The sequence below is a fragment of the Alternaria infectoria genome (genome assembly GCF_024043175.1).
Source record: "Alternaria infectoria strain BMP 0036 chromosome Unknown scaffold_30, whole genome shotgun sequence".
NCBI classification, from domain to species: Eukaryota; Fungi; Ascomycota; class Dothideomycetes; order Pleosporales; family Pleosporaceae; genus Alternaria; species Alternaria infectoria.
This window is the reverse complement of record NW_026250719.1, coordinates 71188-94923: the sequence shown is the minus strand read 5'-3', so window position 1 is coordinate 94923 and position 23736 is coordinate 71188. Positions and strand designations below refer to the sequence as shown.

At 52.9% G+C, this 23736-nt stretch overlaps 10 protein-coding genes across 10 annotated transcripts; 7 read left to right on the top strand and 3 right to left on the bottom strand.

Moving 5' to 3' along the window:
* Positions 1-542: 542 nt before the first annotated feature.
* Positions 543-1835, top strand: RCD1 (Cell differentiation protein rcd1; the record flags this gene model as incomplete). Its single annotated transcript, XM_051501354.1, has 4 exons — positions 543-975; positions 1025-1180; positions 1227-1602; positions 1652-1835. 4 exons carry the CDS (start codon positions 543-545, stop codon positions 1833-1835), a joined length of 1149 nt encoding a protein of 382 aa, XP_051348423.1.
* Positions 1836-2642: 807 nt separating this feature from the next.
* On the top strand, positions 2643-3396 carry CRP74 (60S ribosomal protein L10a; the record flags this gene model as incomplete). Its single annotated transcript, XM_051501353.1, has 3 exons — positions 2643-2826; positions 2877-2956; positions 3007-3396. The coding sequence occupies 3 exons, from the start codon at positions 2643-2645 to the stop codon at positions 3394-3396; spliced, it is 654 nt and encodes a 217-aa protein (XP_051348422.1).
* Positions 3397-4501: 1105 nt separating this feature from the next.
* J4E92_010010 (uncharacterized protein) lies at positions 4502-5145 on the bottom strand (the record flags this gene model as incomplete). Its single annotated transcript, XM_051501352.1, has 2 exons — positions 4502-5016; positions 5079-5145. 2 exons carry the CDS (start codon positions 5143-5145, stop codon positions 4502-4504), a joined length of 582 nt encoding a protein of 193 aa, XP_051348421.1.
* Positions 5146-5732: 587 nt separating this feature from the next.
* Positions 5733-8535, top strand: J4E92_010009 (uncharacterized protein; the record flags this gene model as incomplete). The annotated part of the gene is made up of 3 exons (XM_051501351.1): positions 5733-5758; positions 5851-7726; positions 7774-8535. 3 exons carry the CDS (start codon positions 5733-5735, stop codon positions 8533-8535), a joined length of 2664 nt encoding a protein of 887 aa, XP_051348420.1.
* A 2876-nt stretch (positions 8536-11411) lies between these two features.
* Positions 11412-12209, bottom strand: J4E92_010008 (uncharacterized protein; the record flags this gene model as incomplete). Its single annotated transcript, XM_051501350.1, has 1 exon — positions 11412-12209. One exon carries the CDS (start codon positions 12207-12209, stop codon positions 11412-11414), a length of 798 nt encoding a protein of 265 aa, XP_051348419.1.
* A 938-nt stretch (positions 12210-13147) lies between these two features.
* Positions 13148-14452, top strand: J4E92_010007 (uncharacterized protein; the record flags this gene model as incomplete). The annotated part of the gene is made up of 1 exon (XM_051501349.1): positions 13148-14452. One exon carries the CDS (start codon positions 13148-13150, stop codon positions 14450-14452), a length of 1305 nt encoding a protein of 434 aa, XP_051348418.1.
* A 735-nt stretch (positions 14453-15187) lies between these two features.
* Positions 15188-15598, top strand: J4E92_010006 (uncharacterized protein; the record flags this gene model as incomplete). Its single annotated transcript, XM_051501348.1, has 1 exon — positions 15188-15598. The coding sequence occupies one exon, from the start codon at positions 15188-15190 to the stop codon at positions 15596-15598; it is 411 nt and encodes a 136-aa protein (XP_051348417.1).
* Positions 15599-18395: 2797 nt separating this feature from the next.
* J4E92_010005 (uncharacterized protein) lies at positions 18396-19385 on the top strand (the record flags this gene model as incomplete). The annotated part of the gene is made up of 1 exon (XM_051501347.1): positions 18396-19385. The coding sequence occupies one exon, from the start codon at positions 18396-18398 to the stop codon at positions 19383-19385; it is 990 nt and encodes a 329-aa protein (XP_051348416.1).
* A 186-nt stretch (positions 19386-19571) lies between these two features.
* On the bottom strand, positions 19572-21833 carry J4E92_010004 (uncharacterized protein; the record flags this gene model as incomplete). Its single annotated transcript, XM_051501346.1, has 1 exon — positions 19572-21833. One exon carries the CDS (start codon positions 21831-21833, stop codon positions 19572-19574), a length of 2262 nt encoding a protein of 753 aa, XP_051348415.1.
* Positions 21834-22456: 623 nt separating this feature from the next.
* Positions 22457-23601, top strand: J4E92_010003 (uncharacterized protein; the record flags this gene model as incomplete). Its single annotated transcript, XM_051501345.1, has 2 exons — positions 22457-22638; positions 22713-23601. The coding sequence occupies 2 exons, from the start codon at positions 22457-22459 to the stop codon at positions 23599-23601; spliced, it is 1071 nt and encodes a 356-aa protein (XP_051348414.1).
* Positions 23602-23736: the final 135 nt, after the last annotated feature.

Sequence of the window (23736 nt, the reverse complement as noted above, 5' to 3'; positions counted from 1 at the left end):
AACTCGATTCGTACTAAGATTATTGCTCTTGCTGGGTCGATCTGTATTGAGTTTCTTGCACCCTCCGCGTTCGGGTTTACAAGATGCATAGTATTGTTTGGTCCTAGAATACATGTTCTCGGCTGGATTGAGCTATTCCTGGGATGCTGTTTACAAAACGGCGTGTTATCCACGAGCTTACTCCGTGTGCATCGCGCAGATGTTGGAGCGCATCTTCAGACAGTGGTGAGACCATTGGCGATCAGTTGCTATAACGTGTTTTTGTTCAGCATCTTCTTGTATGAGGTGAAAGTATGTAGAGATAGCTGCTTTACTGAGGAAGCATGACGCCAAAAATAGCTGACTAACCGTGGAAGGCCCCGGCGCTAGCGGGGTGTTTCGCGACTCCATGAGTGCTCTCGAGTGCTGCCAGACTCACCACGTCCGATTTCCCCACCGCGTGACCTCGCAAGCAATCGCCGCCTCACCATATAAAGTCGCGCAAACCTTCTTATCTTACCTCCACCACACAATCAATACGAACCTGTCGGTAATCGCGGCCAATGCAACATTTCCTCGCGCAACAGCAGCAGCAGCAGCAGCAGTACGGCGACTGGCCCGCTCAAGCTCAAGCCCATGGCCATCACCAGCAACCGCAGCACCATGTAGGCCAGCACGGACAACACCAAGCCCAGGCCGCCCAGCTGCACGCTCAACAACAACAGGCCCAGGCCGTCCAGGCGGCTGCCCAGCGACAGTACCACCAACAACTCGCCGCCAGCAATGGCACCACCCTTCCCGGCAACAACGCCGTCCCCCGCGGCCCCGCGAACGACGTCCAGACCACCGATATCGGAATGACGGAGGAGAACAGGCGCGTCTTGGAGTGGATAGCCCAGCTCATGAAGCCTGCCACGCGTGAGGCTGCGCTTCTGGAATTGAGCAAGAAGCGAGAACAAGTTCCTGAGTTGGCTCTGATCCTCTGGCACTCTTTCGGTACGCGAATTGTGTTGTCGAAAATGCGACGGGATACTAACGACTCCAGGTGTCATGGCCTCGCTCCTCCAAGAGATCATCTCCGTCTACCCTCTGCTCAACCCGTCGCAGTTGACCGCTGCTGCTTCTAACCGTGTCTGCAACGCTCTTGCGCTTCTCCAGTGTGTCGCTTCGCATACCGAAACTCGCGGCCTATTCTTGAGCGGTAAGTCAGACATCGCACCGAGGCGACGTAGCTAATGCACTCATAGCGCACATCCCGCTCTTCCTCTACCCGTTTCTCAACACAACGTCCAAGTCGCGGCCTTTCGAATACCTGCGCCTTACATCTCTCGGTGTCATTGGCGCTCTTGTGAAGAACGACTCTAGTGAAGTTATCAACTTCCTCCTCACAACTGAGATCATCCCGCTTTGCCTGCGTATCATGGAGACTGGCTCGGAGCTCAGCAAGACAGTGGCCATCTTCATCGTTCAGAAGATCCTGCTAGACGACATCGGTCTTGCCTACATCTGTCAGACCTACGAGCGCTTTTACGCTGTCGGCACCGTACTCAGCAACATGGTCAACCAACTTGTGGAGCAGCAAACCGTTCGCCTGCTCAAGCACGTTGTTAGGTGTTTCCTTCGGTATGCATACTCCATGTCCGTCTTTTGTACTTGTAACTAACTTTGCCAGCTTGAGCGATAACGCTCGCGCTCGCGAGGCGCTTCGCCAGTGCTTACCAGAGCCTCTCCGCGACGCCACCTTCTCCTCTGTTCTTCGAGACGACGCAGCCACTAAGCGCTGTCTTGCTCAACTCTTGATCAACCTCTCCGACAACGTCGTCGATGCCGCCAACAACCAGCAGCTCATGCACTAGGAGACATGCAATGGGGAGCACAAAACACCTCCTCTGCACATCTGGCACATCTGGCACAGGTATCTTCGATGATCTTGAATACCTCTCCTTCGCCTTTTGTATATTTCTAGCTTCGGCTTTTGCTTCATTTGGCGCGGCAGTACGCGTAGACGACATACCCCTCAGTTGCGATCGGATTGGGCTTACGAAAATGGTGCGGCGGATACGGCGTTAGGGTTTCTCACACGGGATACCCCGTAGCAATACTGTGCTTGGGCACATGCTACTTCATTTAACTTGTGTTTATCGACTTTGTTCTTCTTACTCTCATGGTTATGGCGAGGAGTTTTCGGGCATTGCATGGCGTAGTGCACTCATCAATGCACGGATTCTAGGAGGAAAAGTCAAGTGTATAGTATCATTTTTTATTTCTTCCATGCATGCGAGCAATGCAGAAGCATGTTTCATCGACATTCGTGCAAGCTAGTCGTGATGTAATCTTTGTAATTGCCAAAAGTGACATGAAGGTTTTCAATGCAACCCGTCTGGGGTATGTGTGGAATGACATGCGACGTATCCCTTTAAGGCACAGTTTGACGGCGATATCCATAGCAGAGAACACGAGCATAGGCGAAATGTTATTTTCTATGTCGACGTTGGAAAGTGACTGCCATCAGTCGGGCCAAAGCGGACTAGCGCGGACTTCGCTAGCGGCGAAACGGCCACAGTCAAGCGACAAATCCGCCGCCACTTTTCTCTCTTCTTCAACCACCACCGCTACAGAGCCACCAAAGGAACCGATATCCTCTGGGAGACACATCAGCCAACATGTCGAAAATCTCTGTCGCCGGCGTTCGTACGAACGTTCAACAGCTCCTTGAGTACTCCAACGAGACCAAGAAGAGGAACTTCCTCGAGACCGTCGAGCTCCAGATCGGCCTCAAGAACTACGACCCCCAGCGTGACAAGCGTTTCTCCGGAACCATCAAGCTTCCCACCCTTCCTCGTCCTCGTAAGTCGATACTGGTGCGCAGACGAAAAAGCGCATGCTAACAAGTTCAGGCATGAGCATCTGCGTTCTCGGTGACCAGCACGACATTGACCGTGCCAAGCACCATGGTGTCGATGCCATGAGCACTGATGTAAGCATCCTCTGAAGTCTTTCGCTTAGACATGTCTAACAATTCCACAGGACTTGAAGAAGCTCAACAAGAACAAGAAGCTCATCAAGAAGCTTGCGAAGAAGTACGACGCCTTCGTTGCCTCCGACGCCCTCATCAAGCAGATTCCCCGTCTCCTCGGACCCGGTCTCTCCAAGGCCGGAAAGTTCCCCACACCCGTCTCGCACGCTGAGGACCTCGCCAACAAGATGAACGAAGTCAAGTCCACCATCAAGTTCCAGTTGAAGAAGGTTCTGTGCATGGGTGTCGCTATCGGCAACGTTGGCATGACTGAGGACGAGCTGATCGGTAACATCATGTTGGCCATCAACTACCTCGTCTCGCTTCTTAAGAAGGGATGGCAGAACGTGGGCTCCTTGACCATCAAGGCTACCATGAGCCCCCCCAAGCGTCTCTACTAGAGAGTTGGTCGCTACGTCTGCTGGGTCATGTCGTGGTGAGCTGTCGAAAGATGGCTTGTCATGAATCACGATCTCACGGAATCTCGATGGAACGAACATTGGGTCTAGCTAGCTTGAATGCATGCATGAACCCATAACTATTGCCTTTGCCGTGAAACCATACGATGATTGCGCCTTAACCTCCACCCTGAACCTGCGCATGCGATGAACCTGAATGGCGTCACTGAGGTCTCGACCTTCACTTTGAACACAAGCTATCCCGTTGCAGCCTGATATCCGCGCTCCCATCTCGAATTTTCACCTCGCACGGCCAACCACCCACTCTACCAACCTCTCCCGCCTTGCGCCCCACCGCCGAACTTTTCCCATCCAAAACTGCAATCCTCTGTGCGCAGCGCTGACTAATCCCCACTCTAGCTCCTTGGCACCGCATACAAAACCACGCCCGCCTCCGTCCCTCGTTCTGCTTCCCCATCATCAGTTAGGAAATCTACATCCTATGTATATTATCGTGGCTCCACGCAAGTGGCATGCTGAGAGTTGTCCCTCCTTTCTCTGTGGACAGTTCTCCGTTCCCGGCCCCGTAGATCGATATCCGCCCGTCATCCTTACCAATTGCAATTATCCGTGAAAAGATGGATTGGAGTTGTGGGACGGTGTGGGACACCTTTTGTCTGTGAATGTGCTGTTTGTGATTCAGTTCTGGCTTCGGCGCTTAACTCATCGGAGTTTGGTCGCTGGGATGATACTGTCTTGTCTTCGTGCACACATGATGTTGCAATGCTGCGCAGAGCTTTTCGAAGTTTTTGTGGGGCATCTCAGCTCAACGCGATGCGACTTGACAGATGCTATGCTTCAAACACACGCGACATCAGAGTGCACCAAAGCTATCATCGGCGATGCCTTACTACGTGTAGGGTATATCAGGGTTGAACTTGGCTGTGCATATCGCCCTGCCCGCGTTCGATGGCCCAGGATCGGCCCTGTAGCTTGCTGCACCTCACGTTCTCTGCTCAGACTCCATGGCTGCGTCCGGATATGCAATGAGATGAGATTATATGTTCTGCCACATTATGTATCTATGCACCGTCTACACAAGTCCACCTCATCGCCGTTGTGTGTCCCTCCACCTGTCGAACGCCACCTCAGCAGACTCGCTCGTCATGCCACACCGTTCACCCAGCATACTCCATGTCCTCATCCTTATGATCTTCTCCACTGCCCTCTCATTGCGCATGAGCATAGCCAAGCTCTCCGTCCTCGCCTCCTGTGGGAAGTAGCGCCCCGAGTATGGATCTAATCGCTCATCCACGGTCCTCTCTCTCGCTTTGGCGTCTTCGATCTGCCGTAGTACACTGTCCGGATCGTCTGGGTCTGGCGATGTTGCGACACCGGCGCAGTAGTCTAAGACATCTGATCGCACTGCCCAGCTCGGGAACAGCACCTTCTCCTTGAACCCCTCACATTGCTCTGGCTGTAGCGACCGACCATGATCAGGTGACGGCAGCTGTCGTGTGCTTGTAGAAGTCGGATCGAAGCCTCGTTGTGCGGGTGTGAGGAGGGCGTTGAGGTTCTGTGTTATGGAGTCGTCGATTGCGCCGCGCGATATGCGGAGGAAGTCTGTTTCAGCCGACTTGCGCATTAGTTAGTGAGCTGGCTAGCAAGTCTATGAGAGTGCTGACCTCGCAGTGCGGTTTGGTTGAAGCAGAATTGTGGCGTGAGGCGAGGTGCCGCAGATGGTTTCGACATTTTGGGGGGCGAGGAGGACTGAGAGGAGGTAGCAGAGATAGACGGCTCCGAACGTTTCCAGAAGTAGTTCGCCAGCTTGAAGTCAGTTAATATTAGTAAACACGGTGTTTTGTAGAGCTGTAAAGTTGCAGATGTCAATGCTGGAGATGCCGCCTAGTCCATGGCGTGTAATGATGTCAGCACCCCATTCAAGGGAAAATAGGACAGCTACCTCTGCAAAGCACAACTATAGACAGAAAAGCTAAGAGAACTACATTGCCTTTGCATCTCACAGCAGTGTATTTCCAACACTAATGTAGGCTGCAAGGCACTTGTTCAGTTTTCCCGTGAACGCGATATCAGCAAGGGTCTGCTCGCTCGAGGTTCGCGTTTGGCAAGCGCGTAGGAGGCGCGCTTTGATACCCGTGGACGCGCCTGCCGCCTGGAACACCATGCCCTTCCGCTTCGCTGCCTGTTGCACTTCAACAACACGACTCCATTTAAAGTCAGCGCCCTCAATCCGATTGTTGCAGTCGTCTTCCATCTTTCTACGCCGCAATTGCCCTCAGCAGCCTGGTGGCGCACACGACACTCGCACTTTCGTAGCCATGGCTCCGAAGCAGGCCACTCTCGGGTATGTAAAGTCTTCTCAGACTACGTTAGGGTGCGGCGACGGCATTGGACTTCTCTTACGAGCCAATTGGACAATGCTTACGGTCTCTGCAGAAAGTTCTTCGGGAAACCCAACGGCGACGCAGCGAAGCAACAGTCGAAACTCTCCTTCTCCACGAGGCCGAAGCCTGCAAAGAAAGACGTAGAGGCCAAAGAGGAACCTAAGTCATCGCCAGAAGAGGTGAAGAAAGAAGAGAATGACGATGTCGATTCAGACGCAGACGTCAGGGCACCTGCCAAGGAGAAGGTAGAGACGGATGACGATGCGATGGAAGTCGACAGTACAACCTCTGAGACTGGAAAGAAGAGGCAAATAAAAGAAGAGGAAGAGGAGGAGTCTGAAGAAGAACCCCCAACAAAACGACAACGGAGAAAGCCGGCGCAGGAGAAGGAGAAGCCAAAGAAGGCAGCTGCGAAGCCAAAGGCAGACAAAGCGCCAGCAAAGTCGAAGAAGGCGGCTGCTAAACCGAAAGCTGCAACACCAGAGGACGACGACAAGGAAGTGTCAGCGCCGGCAAAGGTCGCAAAGGGCAAGAAGAAAGAGGCGAAATCGTCACCTGTACCCGAGGATGATGTCGACTCAAACAAGGAAGAGGAAGAGATCGTGAGCTCCGAGGAGGAGCCAGAAGAGATCAAGACCAAGGCGAGGAAGAAGGTTCAGACAACGCTTTCGTCCAACACCAAGGACCCATATCCTGACTGGAAACCGGGTGAGCCAGTGCCATACGCCGCACTCTGCACAACGTTCTCGAAGATCGAAATGACGACGAAGCGCCTGGAGATTCTCGCCCACTGCTCGCTCTTCCTCCGCCAAGTCTTGCGACTGACACCATCTGACATGCTCCCAACTGTCATGCTCATGGTGAACAAGCTCGCAGCCGACTACGCAGGCATCGAGCTTGGTATCGGCGAGTCTCTGATCATGAAGGCCGTCTCCGAGAGTACTGGCCGAAACCTACACCAGATCAAGAGCGACCAGAACGAGATTGGTGATCTTGGACTTGTTGCAGCGAAGAGTCGATCCAAACAGCCTACCATGTTCAAACCCAAGGCTTTGACGATTGAAGGCGTACGCAAGGGACTCATGGGCATTGCTACTGTTGAAGGACAAGGTGCTCAAGGACGAAAGGTGGACGGTATCAAGAAGCTCTTATCGGCAGCTGATGCGCACAACTCGGGCAAGCATGTTGACATTGAAAAGAACAAGGGTGGACCTAGCGAAGCCAAGTTCATCGTCCGGACACTAGAGGGAAAGCTTCGATTGGGTCTTGCTGAGAAGACCGTGGTGGTAGCTGTCGCGCAAGCTATGATCTTCCACGATATGTCACAGAAGGGCAAGACGCCATCAACTGAAGACTTGGCAAAGGCTGAGGCTACGCTGAAGACAGTTTACAGTGAGCTTCCTAGCTACGAAGTCATTATACCCGCTATGCTTGAGCACGGTATCATGAACCTGCGAGAGAATTGTCGCCTACAGCCTGGTGTACCGCTCAAGCCTATGCTTGCCAAACCAACAAAGTCAATCACAGAAGTTTTGGATCGTTTTGAAGGCAAGGACTTCACATGCGAGTACAAATACGACGGCGAGCGTGCACAAATACACTTTGTCTCTCACGACGCAAAAATGGAGCTGGCGACTGCTGCTCCCACAGCCGGCAAGAGCGACCGCGGTGTTTCAAACATCTTCTCACGAAACTCGGAAGACTTGTCCAAAAAGTACCCTGATATCCTGGCCAAGCTGCCTACCTGGGTCAAGGAAGGCACCCAAAGCTTCGTTCTTGATTGCGAGACGGTTGCTTGGGACATGGTGGAAAAGAAGGTGTTGCCATTCCAGCAGCTCATGACGCGAAAGAGGAAAGATGTCAAGGTCGAGGACGTAAAGGTCAAGGTCTGCGTATTCGCTTTCGATCTTCTCTACTTGAACGGCGAGGTAGGCTTCTTGATCCCTACTTACTGCATTGTCGCTAACAACCGCAGGCTCTCGTGACCAAGTCCTTCCGTGAGCGTCGTGAACATCTCAATGAAGCCTTCATACCTGTTGAAGGAGAGTTTGCACTCGCCAAGTTTGGCAATACCAACGAGTTGGAAGAGATCCAAATTCTCCTTGAAGACTCCGTCAAGGAAGGCTGCGAAGGCCTCATGGTAAAGATGCTGGACGGACCAGAGTCCTACTATGAGCCATCCAAGCGCTCGCAGAACTGGCTCAAGGTCAAGAAAGATTATCTTGCTGGCGTCGGGGACTCTCTGGATCTTGTTGTCCTGGGGGCCTATTACGGCAAGGGTAAGCGCACAAGCTGGTATGGCGCCTTCCTGCTCGCCTGCTACAACCCCTCGACGGAGAAGTACGAGACTGTGTGCAACATCGGTACCGGTTTCTCGGAAGCGATTCTTGAGACTCTCCACAAGACGCTCTCCGAGATTGTTATCGACCGCCCTAAACCCTTCTATACCCATTCTACCGGCAACAAAGACCAGCCCGATGTCTGGTTTGAGCCGCGCTATGTCTGGGAAGTCAAGACTGCCGACCTAACCCTGTCTCCACGATACAGGGCTGCCGCAGATGAAGTGTCTGGTGGCGGCAAGGGCGTCAGTCTGAGATTCCCCCGATTCATCAAGGAGAGAGACGACAAGAAGCCTGACCAAGCAAGCTCAAGTCGCATGATTGCTGAGATGTACCAGAGGCAGGAGAGTGTCAGCAAAAGCAAGGGCCCGAGTGCTGATGATGACTTTGAATATTGAGGTGGTGATGGTTCAGGTCAAGCGGAATGGGGTACAATATTGCAGGAAGATATTTCATGTCCTGTGACGAGGATTCTATAGCATAGTAACGCCGAAACTTCCAGGTCGTTGACTCGCGACCTATGAGTGAATACTGACTCGCTCATTCGCAACGAAGTACTCGAATAATCGAAAGCTCACATAGTGGACATCTTGGCCTGCTCAACACTAATACCATAACATAGATGCCCTAGTAGTGCATATCTCCTTCTAGTATTGCTATTCATCAAGGTTTCCAAACCACAAGCATGGCCACAATCGACGATATCCTCGCTTACAAATAATCAGTACCACCCCAACGGTAACAAGGCGGCCAGCTTCGTCAAGCAGCCAAGCCGGCCTCCGTCCACTTCACGGCATTCGCCATCGCAGACATCACGCTACGAAGGCAAACACATCGAGAAACCCATGAACCATCGGCCCACAAACAGGCCACACCAGTCCCCACAGCCCTACTTTCTGCAAACTCCACCTTGGCCCTAGCTCCCCTCGCCTTGGGTCTGTGAGCGAAGAGCGGCACGAACCTCCGCGCTCCACTAGGGCGTCGTCCCGACGCAATCTTAGCTTCTCATTGGCCCAACGTGTCTCCCGAACCGATTGCTGCATCCTCGCGTAGCGTGATTGTGGTCTTGAGAGTAGGACAGTGATCGCGATTTGGGGCGGTGCTCCGCGGAACATTTCGCCGGTGTGGGATGGGTTCACCTTTTTTCTTTGACGCAATTGGATTGCCTGTTTAAGATGGGTGTGGATCAGCGCAGGGGATTGGTTTGGATTTGGATTCCGTGGGTGTGGCTAATGTGGTGGGCATGATTGATGCAGGTGGTGGTTGAAAGGGGTGATGCTGGTACGATTATGCTGGTGAGAGACACTTTGTTGTAGTGGATCTGGAATTGTTGGCGCTTGCAGCTTGGAGTCTTCTTGTCTAGATGATACCGGTTCCAATACATTGTGCATGCATCCTTCTCGTTGTTTGTGTCACTGGCGGCGGGAACAACAACTAGGTAGGTAAATCTCGCGAGCGGTGGATTCGGTCTTGCAGATCAGCAGCTTCCGATCCGAACCAAGCCTGTCATCCGAGAAGGGTGTAGGATTAGTCTAGCAGAAAGCTAGAACGAACTGCGAATATAGGTGTAGTGTCTCAAGTTCCATTGAAAAGTCATGCTATGACTAGGCAGTGCAAGGCAGGAGCAAATGCCTATAACCGGCGCTTATAACCTAGCATCAGCGCCAACACACCCTCGCCAGTACCAGAAGGTCGCAGAGATTACTTACAATCGGCGATATACCACAGCACCATGAGTAGCAGTCACAGTACCTGGTAGTCCAAAAGCCCCACTGCGGCACACGCACCCACATCTACCACCCAATACAACTGACATCGGGCAAATCAACCGCGTCCCATTTCCACGGACCGCACTGCCCACACGCCAAACTACCAGCTAACAGTGCCGAAAAACCCATAACCAGAAACAACCCCCCATCCCAACAATCGCATTTGGGGCGACCAAGAAGTGAAACCCCCATTAGTAAACTTTTCGGGTTTAGTTCATCTGCAACAATGCGTATGCAGGGTCCATGACCCGGTGGCGAAAGGCAACGCTACAGGCCACGCGATCGGCGGATAGCGTGGTTAGCGACGTTCTTACATATCCGTGAGGTATCGCAAGAGCTGTGGCAAGATCGAGGAATTCGAATCGAGAAGACGTTTGGTCCGCAAGCGGGCGGAGCGAGTGGGTAATATTGATGTTTTGCGAGGGTGAGTCGTATTGTTTTCTGATAAACCAAGTCGGCTTTAGTTGTACAAGTACAGTCAATCCAATTTCCGAATGTTCCTTTGAACTGGGTGTGCCTTTCTGTGCACTCTCCGGTTCCCTTTCACTTCTCAATTCTTCGCACCTTTTTTGCCCCCGACTGTTTGCATCCTATCCTCTTCCTTATGCACGCGTAGGAATCTGTCTTGAAGCCTCCCCTTCCTTTGGATTGGCAGATTGCTTGCAGATTTCTGCTAAGCAGAAGAAGGAAGCAACCCCCGTTAGGCGCCGTCTCGTGCGTAATGCAACCGCAACAGACCAGTCCAGCTATTTCCGGCGACAGTGCTGCGGCACGCCCTCTACGCCCTCTCCTCCCTGCAGCCTCACCGAGAGTAGAGGCTCCACCATCGCAACCGAAGCGAGCTCGCGTCTCTCTAGCTTGTGCAGCCTGCAGAAGTCGTAAAACCAAGGTACCGACAGACCAAGTACATTGCATGTATATAAAGCAACATCAGCAAAGTAGCCTTCTGATCTTTTGAACCCATAGTGTAACGGCGACCGTCCCATTTGCAGTGAATGCACGTCCCGCGATTCCGTGTGCCAGTACACGGAAACAGAGAACACTCAGTCGAAACGTAAACATCAAGACCTGGAAGAGTTGTTCGAGATGCTCAAGTCGCTGCCGGATGAGGAAGCGAGTGAGATCCTGGCGAGAATCAGGGCTGGTGTGGATCCGAGAGACATTGTTGATAGCGTGAAGCATGGTAATATGCTTGTGCAGTTTGCTGCGACGTTTGGAGAAAGTAGGGGTAGTGTGAGCAGTGAGGTTGATGGAGCTAGTGTGGGCGGAAGTGGAGATTTTTCGGGCGAAATGCAGGAGCCGGGGATGGATGCGGACTCACCATCCAAGCAGAATAGCTGACGAACTGAATCAAAGATACCTGGCATGCGTCGGCATCGACGTGGCGGGTCCATTCCTGGCTGGCCAGGCGTATGTCAGACCTGCGAAATGGCCCTTTTCCAAGTCTATCCCGAGCCTTCGATGCACACCTGATGCATCTATATTCATCGCACGCAGTCGTACAATCATGCGGTGAGATCGTCTTGGTCTGTGTGTCGAAACAGATGGTCCCTGAGTTGTGCCCAAACGTACCTCTGGGATGAATTGCCGGACGTTTGTACGTATGATATCATGTTCTTTCTAAAGAGGTTGATTTCCCATTCATCTTCCGTCCATGTCCAGACGTCATCCTCAAACAATACCTTGAGATCGACCTCTTCGCTATGATACTCGACTTTGACTACGAAACCTTTGGCTCTCAGCCCATGGTAGGTGCGAGCGACAAGTTTCAGGAACAGTGAACCATGATCCCAGCCCGGGCCCAAGTCTTCTTCTTGTCTTATAGCCAAGGTAACAACTCTAGCTCGGGTCTGCATATGGCGACGGTGTTCGTTGTGAGTAGTAACACGTTCAGTGTGTGAAATGTCCAGCAAAGCCGTGACACCATCATTGATCTCTGAAAGATAGTCTTCTCGTGTATACGCCGTTGCATCCGCCGTGCGCGAGCCTTGATCGTGTGTCTTGCTCTCCTGAATCTCGGAGAATTCGCTGTCAGTCAGCGCGTCACACTGGAAGGTCACACGCAGATCCAAATTCCTTGCCAACTCTTCCATGGTAAATCCAACACCAAATGCGTCTCTCCTCACAAAGTCCGCCACGGAAGTGTCGAGCAATAGGCATTCAGCCACGGGATCCTTGTCGTCAATTGGGCGCAGGTCTTTGCCAACGACATCTCGGAATAGCTTGAGAGCCTCTTTAGCGAACACCAGTCCTACGAAAGTCTTGTCGATGAAATGAGGTGGCCGAAGGTTCATGTACAGCATTGATAACCCTGCTGGTGTGTCTGGATCGTGATCTACGCTGAACCAAGGCTCATGGAATAGTTCCCACCAACAGATTACACTGCGAGTCGGATCGTGTTTCTCGTCAGGTTGCCATAACTGCGTGTAGATGTTATCCCGCAGCTCTCGCGGTAAGTTCAAAACACGTGCGACGACGTCCATGTTTGCAGCATTCGTGTAGCGAATAATTGCTGCATGTAAAACATCTGTCAATTGGTCATAGCGACGTAGCCTCTCTTCCACGCCATCCTCCGATGATGCGGTACTCCGGAGGTGAAGTTTACAGTTGAGGCTGGCTCTATGACTGTAATTAACTTTGGAAGCTGACGGCTGTCGCAGCACTTACTGCTTGAGCTCGCGTTCAGCGCAGTCTCGCGCTTGCTCGAATTGCCGATACATTGTTGGCGCGTCTGTATTATAAAGAACCATACCTAGGTAGACCCAGACGTTGGCGAGACGGTTGCGCAGATGATGTAGAGGCAAGGGCAGTCGTTACGAGGCGAGGTACGATTCGTTAGCCACGCCTGCGGGTGACTCATCAAAAGGCGTCCATCCGCAGTAGATATCGACTACAAGGGTACAAGGCTCACTCTTCATTCGTACACGTCCCTGGATGTCGGCTATCACGACCGAAGCTCTGGATAATAGCTGTAGGCCTCGGGTACAGGTGGACGTTGCATCGTCTCGACGCCCCGTGATTCCAGGGCTCATTCCGCGTCTAGGACAGGGGATAGTCCCTTGAGATAATTATTCCCAATATAGTGAAGTTGCTTCCAGTTGTCAATCAGGCGTGGAGGCTACGTGATGTTGCTAGGAGGTCCTATCGATAAGCAACTTTAATCGCTTCCCACCCAAACACCTAAGCAACGTGCCCTGCAGACGGCTTGGTGATCGCATCCCACGATATCACCACCTGCGCCATGAAGCCTGGCAATCTGCCAATGCGCACACAGTCGCGGCCAGTATGTCAGTTGTGTGACTACATACTGCAGAAGCCTGCAAGCCGCCGCGCATTCCTCTCCGCATCCTCCCTCCGAACACCCTCGATACGGCGGCAAAACGCGCGAACCACGACTCTGACACCCCGTATATTGGTACGAAGCATCGCGACAACACCTCGGACGGCAGCAGCGATTGACACGCGCGACGATGGCGGCCTACATACGTCGGACAGAATTGCGGCGTTGAAGAGTCACCTTGCCCAAGTGGAGGCGCGAATACAGGAAATATTCAATTCACCCAAGGTCGAGAAGGAGCACGTTATAATGGAGGCGTTTGAAGGGCTGGACAGCATTGCGCAGGAAGCCATTGCCATACGCGCACGCCAGCCTCAACTACAGAAGGCGGCAATAAGGCAGAGCTCAGCGGGCGCCATACTCTCTGGACTGGACGGGGACGAGACGGCGGAGACGGCGAAAAGAAAGAGCTCGAAAATGCTGGGATTGGATGCCCTGCCCTCGCCATCGTATCTTTCGAAGCTCGCGGAGCGTCTCCTAAAGCACGAGAAAGTCTTCCTATCACCGAACGTCCTCGCTATATACATCCACCTGCAGCGACTACTTGCCCGACCGAAGACTATTCCTGAGGCACTCTACCTCTACGCGAACAAACCGGTCCCAGTTGAAGGCTCGTCACCACCCAAGTTCTCCAAGCCCTCGCCCAAGTCGGCTAAGCAGGTCATTCCAGCTGATCTCGCCGACGAAGCGCTTACGGCCGCCATCGACGCGAAAGACCTAGCACTGGCCCTCGATGTCGTCGACCACACCTACCGCGCTCCCGCATGGCGGCGGCATCGCATACTCACAAAGATGGGCTTACCGGGGGTACTCGTCGGCCTCACCCCACTCGCTCTCTACATGATCGCCCAGGAACTCTCCGTCTACAGCGGCTTCATCGACCCGTGGACCTTCAAGCTCTACGCCTTCATGGGCATGAGCACATATGTCTTGTGCACCGGCACGCTCGGGTTCGTCGCTCTTACAACATACAACGATCATCACGACCGAGTGGTCTGGAGGCCTGGTGTCCCGCTGCTGGATCGATACATAAGGGAAGATGAGCGGGCGGCATTGGATCGTATTGCATGCGCATGGGGTTTCAAGGAAGTGTGGAGACGGGGTGATGAGGAGGGTGATGACTGGGAGGGGTTGAGGCAGTTGGTGCTGCTTCGGGGTATGGTGCTCGATAAACCGGATCTGATGCCTGGTATGAATCCTGGAAGATAGGGGAAGTATGTATCAAAGCAATGGACACGTATCACATTCTACCAGAATACACGCACTGAAATATCGAGTTCTGTGTACTAGGGGAGGGCTAGCAGAATACATGTTCACCAGAAATGCAAAAAGCTAGTTCTCAACACCGAGCAGAACTGGAATGTACCGCCTAGATTGCTATTATCAAATTCTTTCGAACCAAAAAGAGATGTTTTCCTCGCGGGATGTCCCCTCCCTGTTCAAAAAATCGGTTTATTGCGACACCTGTGTGATTCGAACACACGCTCCCGAAGGAACTGGCTGACTTTCCGGTGAAGGACTAGCAGGCCAGCGCGTTAACCACTCCCTAGAATTTTGATTAGTAAGCGTTGATGGCAGATGGACTGGAGGAGCTCGTACGCCAAAGTGCCGGAAAATCGAGTATTTTACTGATTGATGCAGTTTTGACCAGATAGTAATAATATATACCAAAATACTGCGTGGTTAGAGCATGAGCAGCTTCCAGGCAGCGGTTCACAAGAGCGGTGGATGATTCAGTGGGCTCAGGCAACAGCTCAGCAGTATGGCGGGGTAGCTTCGTTCTTTTGCCCCACCAGATGCGGTCATGTTCCACACAGACTACGCCGCAACTTTACTCACCAAACCTCACACACCCCAACTTCACAGTTCGACTGACGTCCCGGCTACTGCCTGCGAACCCAACAAACCCTCAGACCACGCGCTACTCTCGAACCACCTCCCGCCATGTCCGCCGACGCCGCCCCCATAACCTTCACGCGCTTCTCCAAGGCCCTCGAGGACCTCTCCGTCGAATCGCTCTACGCCAAGTACTCTGAGCTCACCAACCAACTCACACACCTTGAATCGAGCAACAAGCAGCTCGAAGAGTTTGCGCGCGAAAACGACGACCGCGACTGCTACGAGGCGCTGATGGAGAACAAGCAGGTCATGAAGAGATTCGAGGAGCGGAGGGAGGCGATCAAGAATGAGGTCAAGGATGTGAGGGGTCTGCCGTGGAGGCCGCGCGAAGAAGAGAAGGTTGATGGTGCGGTCACCAACGGCAGCGTGGCTCCGGCGACGAATGGTACCGCGGCTGAAGAACAGAGGAATGGTGATGCGCCGGCGCCTGAGCGTGACGATGGCGTCTATCTTTGAGGCGTTCACGACGCGGATGCGATACACAGGACACGTGCGGGGTACTCAGCCGAGGCGCGCAGACGCGCGTGCGAGTGTTTGTGTGGCAAGAGCAAGTTGCCTGAGTGGATATATACATTGAGTGTTACATGCGAGTGCGTATATCTACTTCCACTGCGCTTCTTCAACTGACAGATTTGTAGTATACGGCCCTCCAACTACTACATCTTCGAAACACATTGCGTTCACGGTTCTGGTCACATTTCATCATGGATGAAGACGTGTATGGCTTCATGAAAACCCCGGCTTCATCCATATAGCCAGCACTCAGACATCTGAGTTTTGAGGGACCTCGACTCGTCCAGGAACAAGGCCGGGGTACTAGAGGAGCACTTTCCGTCGATGCTAGTGAAGCTGCAGGATTTAGGCGGTAGCAGCACCTTCTGCGATCCTGCCATCTTTCCAACACAGTGTAATTGTTACCGGCAGTTTCGAATTCCAGTGAGAGGGGCTCATCATGAGGCTAAATAGATGGGTATGCGATGCCTGTAATGCCAAACCATTATACATCTGCTAATGATATAACGACCTTCCAATCACAACATAATATCCATTCCGACCAAGTAAGAGCCTGTGTAATCGACAGCTTGCAGTGTCAGAGGCCAGAAACAAAGGTTGCGCAAAGCTCGCTACTTCCTCAGCGAATGCATTCCGAATAGGGAAGTGGCTGAGTCAGCACTCGCTTCGTCTACAACTCAGACAAGAGCTTGCACTCCTTCCTCATCCCAATCATGCCTCGCACATATACCGTACAATTGACATCTCAGCCAGAATGTGCAGCACTCCTAGCCGACCAGCTCGTCAGTTTGCCTGCACGAACTCACGACGGCTAAATATTCCTTGTCCTTGTATCCCGTACATACAAACCCTGACCAACATGGACACTTTGCCATCTCGTCGGACAGCGAATGCACCGTGGAATTAATCTCGATATTTGCTTCACGAGGAGTCTTAACAGACGTGTCAAGTTAGCCTACCCATAATACGATTGAGTCTCAGTGTGGACGCAACGGGCGGCGTTGAATATTCCGTCTCTGGGCAAGACGCCACATATCGTCAGAACCACGCGACTGCCGACAACTATATTACTTCCCCACGGGGCATTTAAGCGCCAGAACCATGCTAAAACCCGTCTTGGGAACGTTTCCTGCAGCCACGGGAGATGCCTAGTGTCTTGGGATGCCCAGCTTCCTACACGGCTCCTACAGGCTTGGTATGGGGTACAGTGGATTCGGAAGGTACCCATAAGATAGGCTCCGTGCTTCCGAATGTACGATGACATCCGTCGAGTTGTGTGTCAAGATACAGTCAAGATACCGCGCAGAGAGATACTGTCGCAGGAATTCGCCATAACTGTCAACACGGTAAGGGGCTCACTTGCTCAATATACAGCCCTAGTCCTCGTGCCGACCCTTGCGCTCAGCTTACGACTTGTACTACTAGTCCACATTGAGTCGGTCATCTGGTCGGCTTTGATTCCTCGGCAACGTTCTAAGTGACTTGGCTGCCAGCACTGTCGGTGGCGCCACACACCACCGCTGTTCATACTCACGGGCAAAGAAATTCCACGAGTCGACTCAACTACCGACCCTACCGCCTCGTCTTCATACGAATCTTGGAATGATCTCAGTAGCGTAGGTGGTAGGTGTACTCGGCGACCACGTCCTCTCCATCTAGAACGCACTCCGTACAATCTTACAGCAGACTCATGGTCTATGCGCGACCGGAATGAACTGCTTCGAGATCACTCACCGACTCCAGGGCGGTGCAAAAGCGGTCGTTATCTTCCCCTGTGCTACGCGCAGTTGAAACGAAACAAAGATCCACATCCATTGACGTCGTCTCAATGTCAGGACGGTGGGTATCAATGCGCCGCAGCATAAGCATTGCCAACAACTTCAACCTCGCTAAGATCCCGTCTGAGCTGCCTGTAATCGTTCAAACGCTGGCCTGACCACCACCAGCATTGTTGCGCCACCGACATTTCTGCACCTGCTTCTAGATTCCGCCCACCGGGTGTTTCACGGTGTTTTGACATCTGGTCACAGCGGGCACTAAACCTTGAGTGGCGCGATTAGTGGATTCTGGTAAACACCCGGTGGCAGTTTCTGTATCACAAAGCTAACTACCACTCACATTTGTGGGAATACCGCCGAGATTTTGTTTCCAGCAATCAACACAGCTGTCCACCCTCTGTCGCGTCTAAACATTGAAACGAAATGGTTGCATGGTGTTGTTACTACCAATCGCAGAGACTGAAAGACGTCAAAATAGAGCCTTCAGCCCTAGCAATCAGACCGTTAGTTGCCGCATAAGCCTGCATGGAAATCAAGCATTACCCACCACGACTTGGCGCCTTCCCCAACCGGGCTTCAGAACGGCATGGCATCCCTTTGCCGGGTAATCCCCGCATTACGGAGAATTGGTGTCCGCGCAGGTACGCCAATTCCCTTGAAACACCATGTCATTAATATACCCACAACAACGGAACAATATACTACGCCGCAAACAGACCCACGGTATGGAGATCAATTTCCAGCGCCGGGATGAGCTATGACCGAGGCCAATGTGATCGGTCGAGACAATGAGGTGGTCTGCGTAGTGGAGACGATGTGCCAGGCTGTGTACGTTGTGGGTTGGTAGGTCCGACATCAGGCTTGGAGGTATAAGTATCCTGTTGCTGTCCGTCTGTAAGGCCTCACTACACAACCAAGTCTCTCATTCACTCACTCAACAGTCTCTCCACACATCAGCAACCATGCGTTTCACTCCTACCGACCTCAGCCTTCCCGCTGTCGCAGTCGCCTTCTTGGGCGCAACTGCTTCAGCCCAGACTTGCCAGCTTCCCACCAGCTACAAGTGGACTTCATCCAACGCTCTTGCCCAGCCCAAGGCCGGATGGGCCAACCTCAAGGACTTCACCACCCAGATGGTCAACGGCAAGCACCTTGTCTACGCCACCAACCACGACACCGGCTCCAAGTACGGCTCCATGAACTTCGGCGTCGTCTCCAACTTCAACGAGCTCGCATCTGCTCCCCAGAACGCGATGAACCAGGGCCTCGTCGCACCCACTCTCTTCTACTTCAAGCCCAAGAGCACCTGGGTCATTGCCTACCAGTGGGGACCTACCGCCTTCTCCTACAAGACCTCCTCCGACCCCACCAACGCCAACGGCTGGAGTGCGGCCAAGCCCCTCTTCTCTGGAACTATCTCTGGCTCCAGCACTGGTCCCATTGACCAGACCCTGATCGGTGACGGTACCAACATGTACCTGTTCTTCGCCGGTGACAACGGCAAGATCTACCGCTCCAGCATGCCCCAGGGCAACTTCCCCGGCAACTTCGGCACCGCCTCCACCGTCGTCATGAGCGACACCCAGAACAACCTCTTCGAGGCTGTCCAGGTCTACACCGTCAAGGGCGGAACCTCCAAGAAGTACCTCATGATCGTCGAGGCCGTCGGCTCTGGTGGCCGCTACTTCCGCTCCTTCACTGCCTCCAGCCTCGGCGGCAGCTGGACCCCCAACGCTGCTACCGAGCAGAACCCCTTCGCCGGCAAGGCCAACAGCGGTGCCACCTGGACCAACGACATCTCCCACGGAGACTTGGTCAAGGTCACCAACGACGAGACCATGACTGTCGACCCTTGCAACCTGCAGCTGTTGTACCAGGGCCGCAACCCCAACGCCGGTGGCGACTACGACCGTCTCCCCTACAGGCCCGGTCTCCTTACCCTCAAGAAGTAGAGGGCGACTATTTTGGCTTGTTAAAAAGTCTTTCATTGTACATACATTTTTGAGCTGGAGAGTTGTATATAGTCTGGCTGTTGATTTCGATTCTTTCTTTTAGCCCTGAGGGCCACCTTTTGAACAAATGAATTCATGGGTATCGTAAGATGCCTAGTTCTACACATGATCTTCTTCCCACTATTGCTATGTGAAACATGATTTGATCGCTCGTCTTGCTAGGAAGAGACCTCTGCTAAACTCCTCCTTGCGCTTCTGGTCTTTGAATATCTCTTCTCTGCAGACATCAAGTCCTTTTCTCTCTCTAGTCGCGATCTCTTGCAGTACGTTTCGACTCTCTTCATCCAAAAACGCAACGTCTTCTTGACATCTAGCCAGCGCTTCGTGCATCTCCATGAACGCCCAAGCCATACCAACTAGCACATCCCGGTGTGTCAGCCATCGCATGCCCATCCAAACCATCCACTGTGAAAACGACACAATCTCATCACTACCCAAAGCAACACCCTCTTTCAAGCTGACAGGTACATGCAGACCTTCCCTGCGGCACATGCGCAAGCCAAGTTCCACAAGACCGACAGCGTGACCGTCATCGGTCCGATGAACTTCGTCCATGCCGGCGACACCAGGACCTTCCGCACTGAACCCGGTCTGTGCGCGAAGTACGCGTACGATGGCGGAGCCGAACATGTCAGCAGCGCGGACGGGTACTGCGGATAATGCTTCAAGTAGAGTGGGTGAGGTAAGCCATAATGGGAGGAGATTGCTGAGATTGAGGTTGCTGAAATCGAGAATGAGGGATTCGTCGATGCTCAGATTGATGATGTCAGATGTCGCGAATGAAGTAATCGTTTCTGGTGTCGCGAGAACGGGGTAGTCGATAAGGATGTCCAAGTCCTGGGTCACGGCTTCTACCGGAGGACTAGAAGATTGTCCCGTGAAGTCAAAGTACTCATTTGGATCAAACTTCGGAGACTGGGTGGGTGAGCCAAGTTCGTCGATCCACGCTTTCACGACTTCCACCTCTTTCTCAGTAAAGCTTCCAAACATCTTGCCTTCCCATGATAACTCTTTGACCAGCCTGCTCTTCTCACTGTCGCCCTTTATGACCCAAGGTTTGCAGTTACTCAGATCCTGTAGGAACTCGTTCTGCCACTGCGCTTTTTTGAAAGCATTTGGCTCTAGCCAGTCGACCAAAGAACGGCGGCCAATTTTCAGGCGACTGTTACAGTGGATTTTATGTGCAACAAAGCTCTTTGCAGCGAATATGTCGACCAACGCCGCCTCTGTGCCCGTACGAGGAAAGGGCTCTTCGGCCTGGACCTTGAGCGATGGACTTTCGGGAGTCGTAGGCAAGCCCTCAGCGAGGATGTAGCCAGCCTGTACGCGTTTCCACGCAATACGCACCGCCTCCTCCCCTTCTTGCTCTGCAACCAACTCGATGTAGTTGGTAACTGCAGCCATTGCCATCGCAGCGTGACCCGAATCGGCATTATCGATGGAAATATGAAGCTCGAAGTAGTAGGGGTTTAGTCGAAGTTCGCGAAGTTCTTTGACGGTCTTCAACAAGTGGAGCGGCAGACTCTCGTACGCCATGTTGAAGCCCAAAGCCTCTGGAAGGAACTCGTGGGGGAACAAGGAGATGGTGAGCTGTGCCATGGCGGCTTTCCAGCAGCGTGCTTCAGTCAGATCGTGACGGGGATGAATAAAGTCTTCCGGATCGGCAGCGGGAAGCCCAGCTTCGATGTCCTCCATCAGTTCTCGATACACCTGGACGTGATTCTTTGCGAGATCTCCGTCCCCAAGTTCTTCGGACATGACCTGCCAGGCATTCTTGGTGATTTGACGGTACTTGAATGGCGTGCTAATCTTGTTGATGTGTCCGAGCCATGTGCCATCGACGTACTTGACTGGTGCTGCTTGCTTGAGCCACCACTTCGCTTCCTCCTTGTCACTGAACATCTCGCGGGATCCACCGGCTCTGCGACGCGTAAGGTACTCCTCCCAGCGGTTGGTGACGTCGACGTCCTTGGCTTTGAGGAACTCATCTAATCCGTCGCGCGAGAATTGTTCGACGGTTAAGATTCCGCTGTGGGGTTCCTTGGTTGCGTCGGCGATAGTTGAGGAGAGGAGACCAAGGAGGAGCTCGCGACACTCTGGCAGGATTTCGGGGTGGTGTTCGAGATGATGGAGTTTGTAGTAAAGCTGCTTGTACCTCTCCAGTTCGGGGTCGATTGAGTGATTCGTCTGAATGATGGGAGATGTCTCCAAAGTTCCATCATCCACTGGTGGTTTGGCATCGTTGGCGGCGGGTATGGTTGGGCTGCCTGGGGTTTCAAGATCCTTTCTTCTTGATCGTCCTTTCGCAAGACGATTTCGAATTTCATTGTAGGCAATGACTGCAAGAAAGGCAATGAGTACTGCTGTAGTGGTCTGTAGAATAAACATTATGAGTAATCTATCGCAATGTACAGGCGTGGGTTTAGTGTGAATAGTAATCCATTCTTCCAGCTATGAAGTAGCACATGGGTTTTGACTAGGTATTCCTAGCGCAGCTGTGGCGAAGCATGCACCCCCAGGCAAACACGCACAGTAGATCATGCTGACGATGAACACCACGCAGCGGTGTCTTTTGAGATGTCAAAGTCATCGCCGGGAAATGGATCCGTGACGACATCTGGCACTAGACTGCTTGCAGCCAGGCCAAGCGCACCCCACAAAGCGCACGATCCGTCCGCGTGGGAGCTAACGTCTTCGCGACATCAATCTGTCCATTAACTGCAAGCGATGCGACAAGCGACAGGAAAAAGCGATGGTTCTTTGCATGCAATCTGCACTGTGCGTCTAGAACAGCTCTTATTCGGGTAGATCAGGCCAGATCACGACATCCACGAAGGCTTTCACGCAGCCTTCATTACTAACAACAACGTCACACTGACACCTGCTTCTGCTCCGCGGCGTAGGTAACTCTTGGTACCATGTGCACTGACACTTGGACATGTCGGCTGTGTCACAGAGGCGTTACGCCATGAAGTCGCCCGCGGAGACAAACGTGTAGCACTCCTCCAACCATGTCGGAAACTACCATCGCCTACCAGGCCCTGACTAAACATCTAGCCAAGCAGAAGTACGTCTTTGTGTGTCCATCGCCAGAGACACAGGGCAGGGTAGTGGAGAAAAGACGCTCGAATGTCGCAACGGAAGATGCCCAGAACGCGTACGACTTCTTTGGGTGGAACTTGTCATGTACTGGGTAGGTCATACAGTTCACTTCTCGTCGTCTACGGAACAGGTTATGTATAACTTTCAATACTAATAACCTCGCAGAGAAGCACTCCGATCGATGATACCCGAAGACGTATTCGAAAGCCTCCACAAAGCCGGCGTGATCACACAAAATGACGACAAAAGCTACCGCTCCACCATCCGCGTATCCAACTTGTACCTTCCCAACCTCCCGAGTCGCGATCCCGATGTCTCCTCGCTTTACTACATCCATTCTTCCTTCCCAGCGTCGTCCGATTCCGTCTTCTGCGGCCCCGACACATACTTCTTTGTCGGCTTCCTCCAAACCATATCCCGACATCTTCCACACGCACCCAGCAGCATCGTAGACGTCTGCTGCGGAGCTGGTGCAGGCGCAATACACATGGCGAGGACATACCCGCAGGCAAAGACGCTGGGGCTGGACCTGAATCCGCGTGCACTGAGTCTGGCCGAGGTCAATGCACAGCTGGCGGGCGTCAAGGTCGGCTTTGCTGAGTCAAACCTTTTCGCGACCGTGCCTGAAGATCTGAAGCACCATGGTGTGGATCTAGTTGTCAGCAATCCACCATACATCGCATCCAGTACCGACGGCAAGGACCTGCCCATATACGCAGATGGTGGCGCAGGCTTCGGTCTCGACCTCTCCATACGCATCGTAGAAGAAGGCATGAAAATCTTGTCGTCGACTGGTGTCATCGTGGTTTACACGGGTGTCGCGATGCCCACGGCTAATCCTGGCCATGACATCTTCTTGGAGAAACTGCAACAAGTAGAAGGCGCGGATCTTGCAGAGTACACGATCCTACACCCCGATATATGGCCAGAGGAAATCGGGAAGGGCGCCTATGCAGATGTGGGCAGGATACAGGTTGTGGGTGCTGTGTTGCGGCGCGATGCCAAGGGTATGGAGGAGGCAAAGAAGGCGTCGCGCAGACAATGGGCAGTTTAGTTGATAGCGGTATATAGAGTGGGCATGGCCCAGTCTAGGGTTAATGTATATCGGATCAGTCGATACCAATGAGTACTGAGCTATTGATTGATGGCACAAGTGACTCGATGAATGCAGAATCACTTGTACCATCCA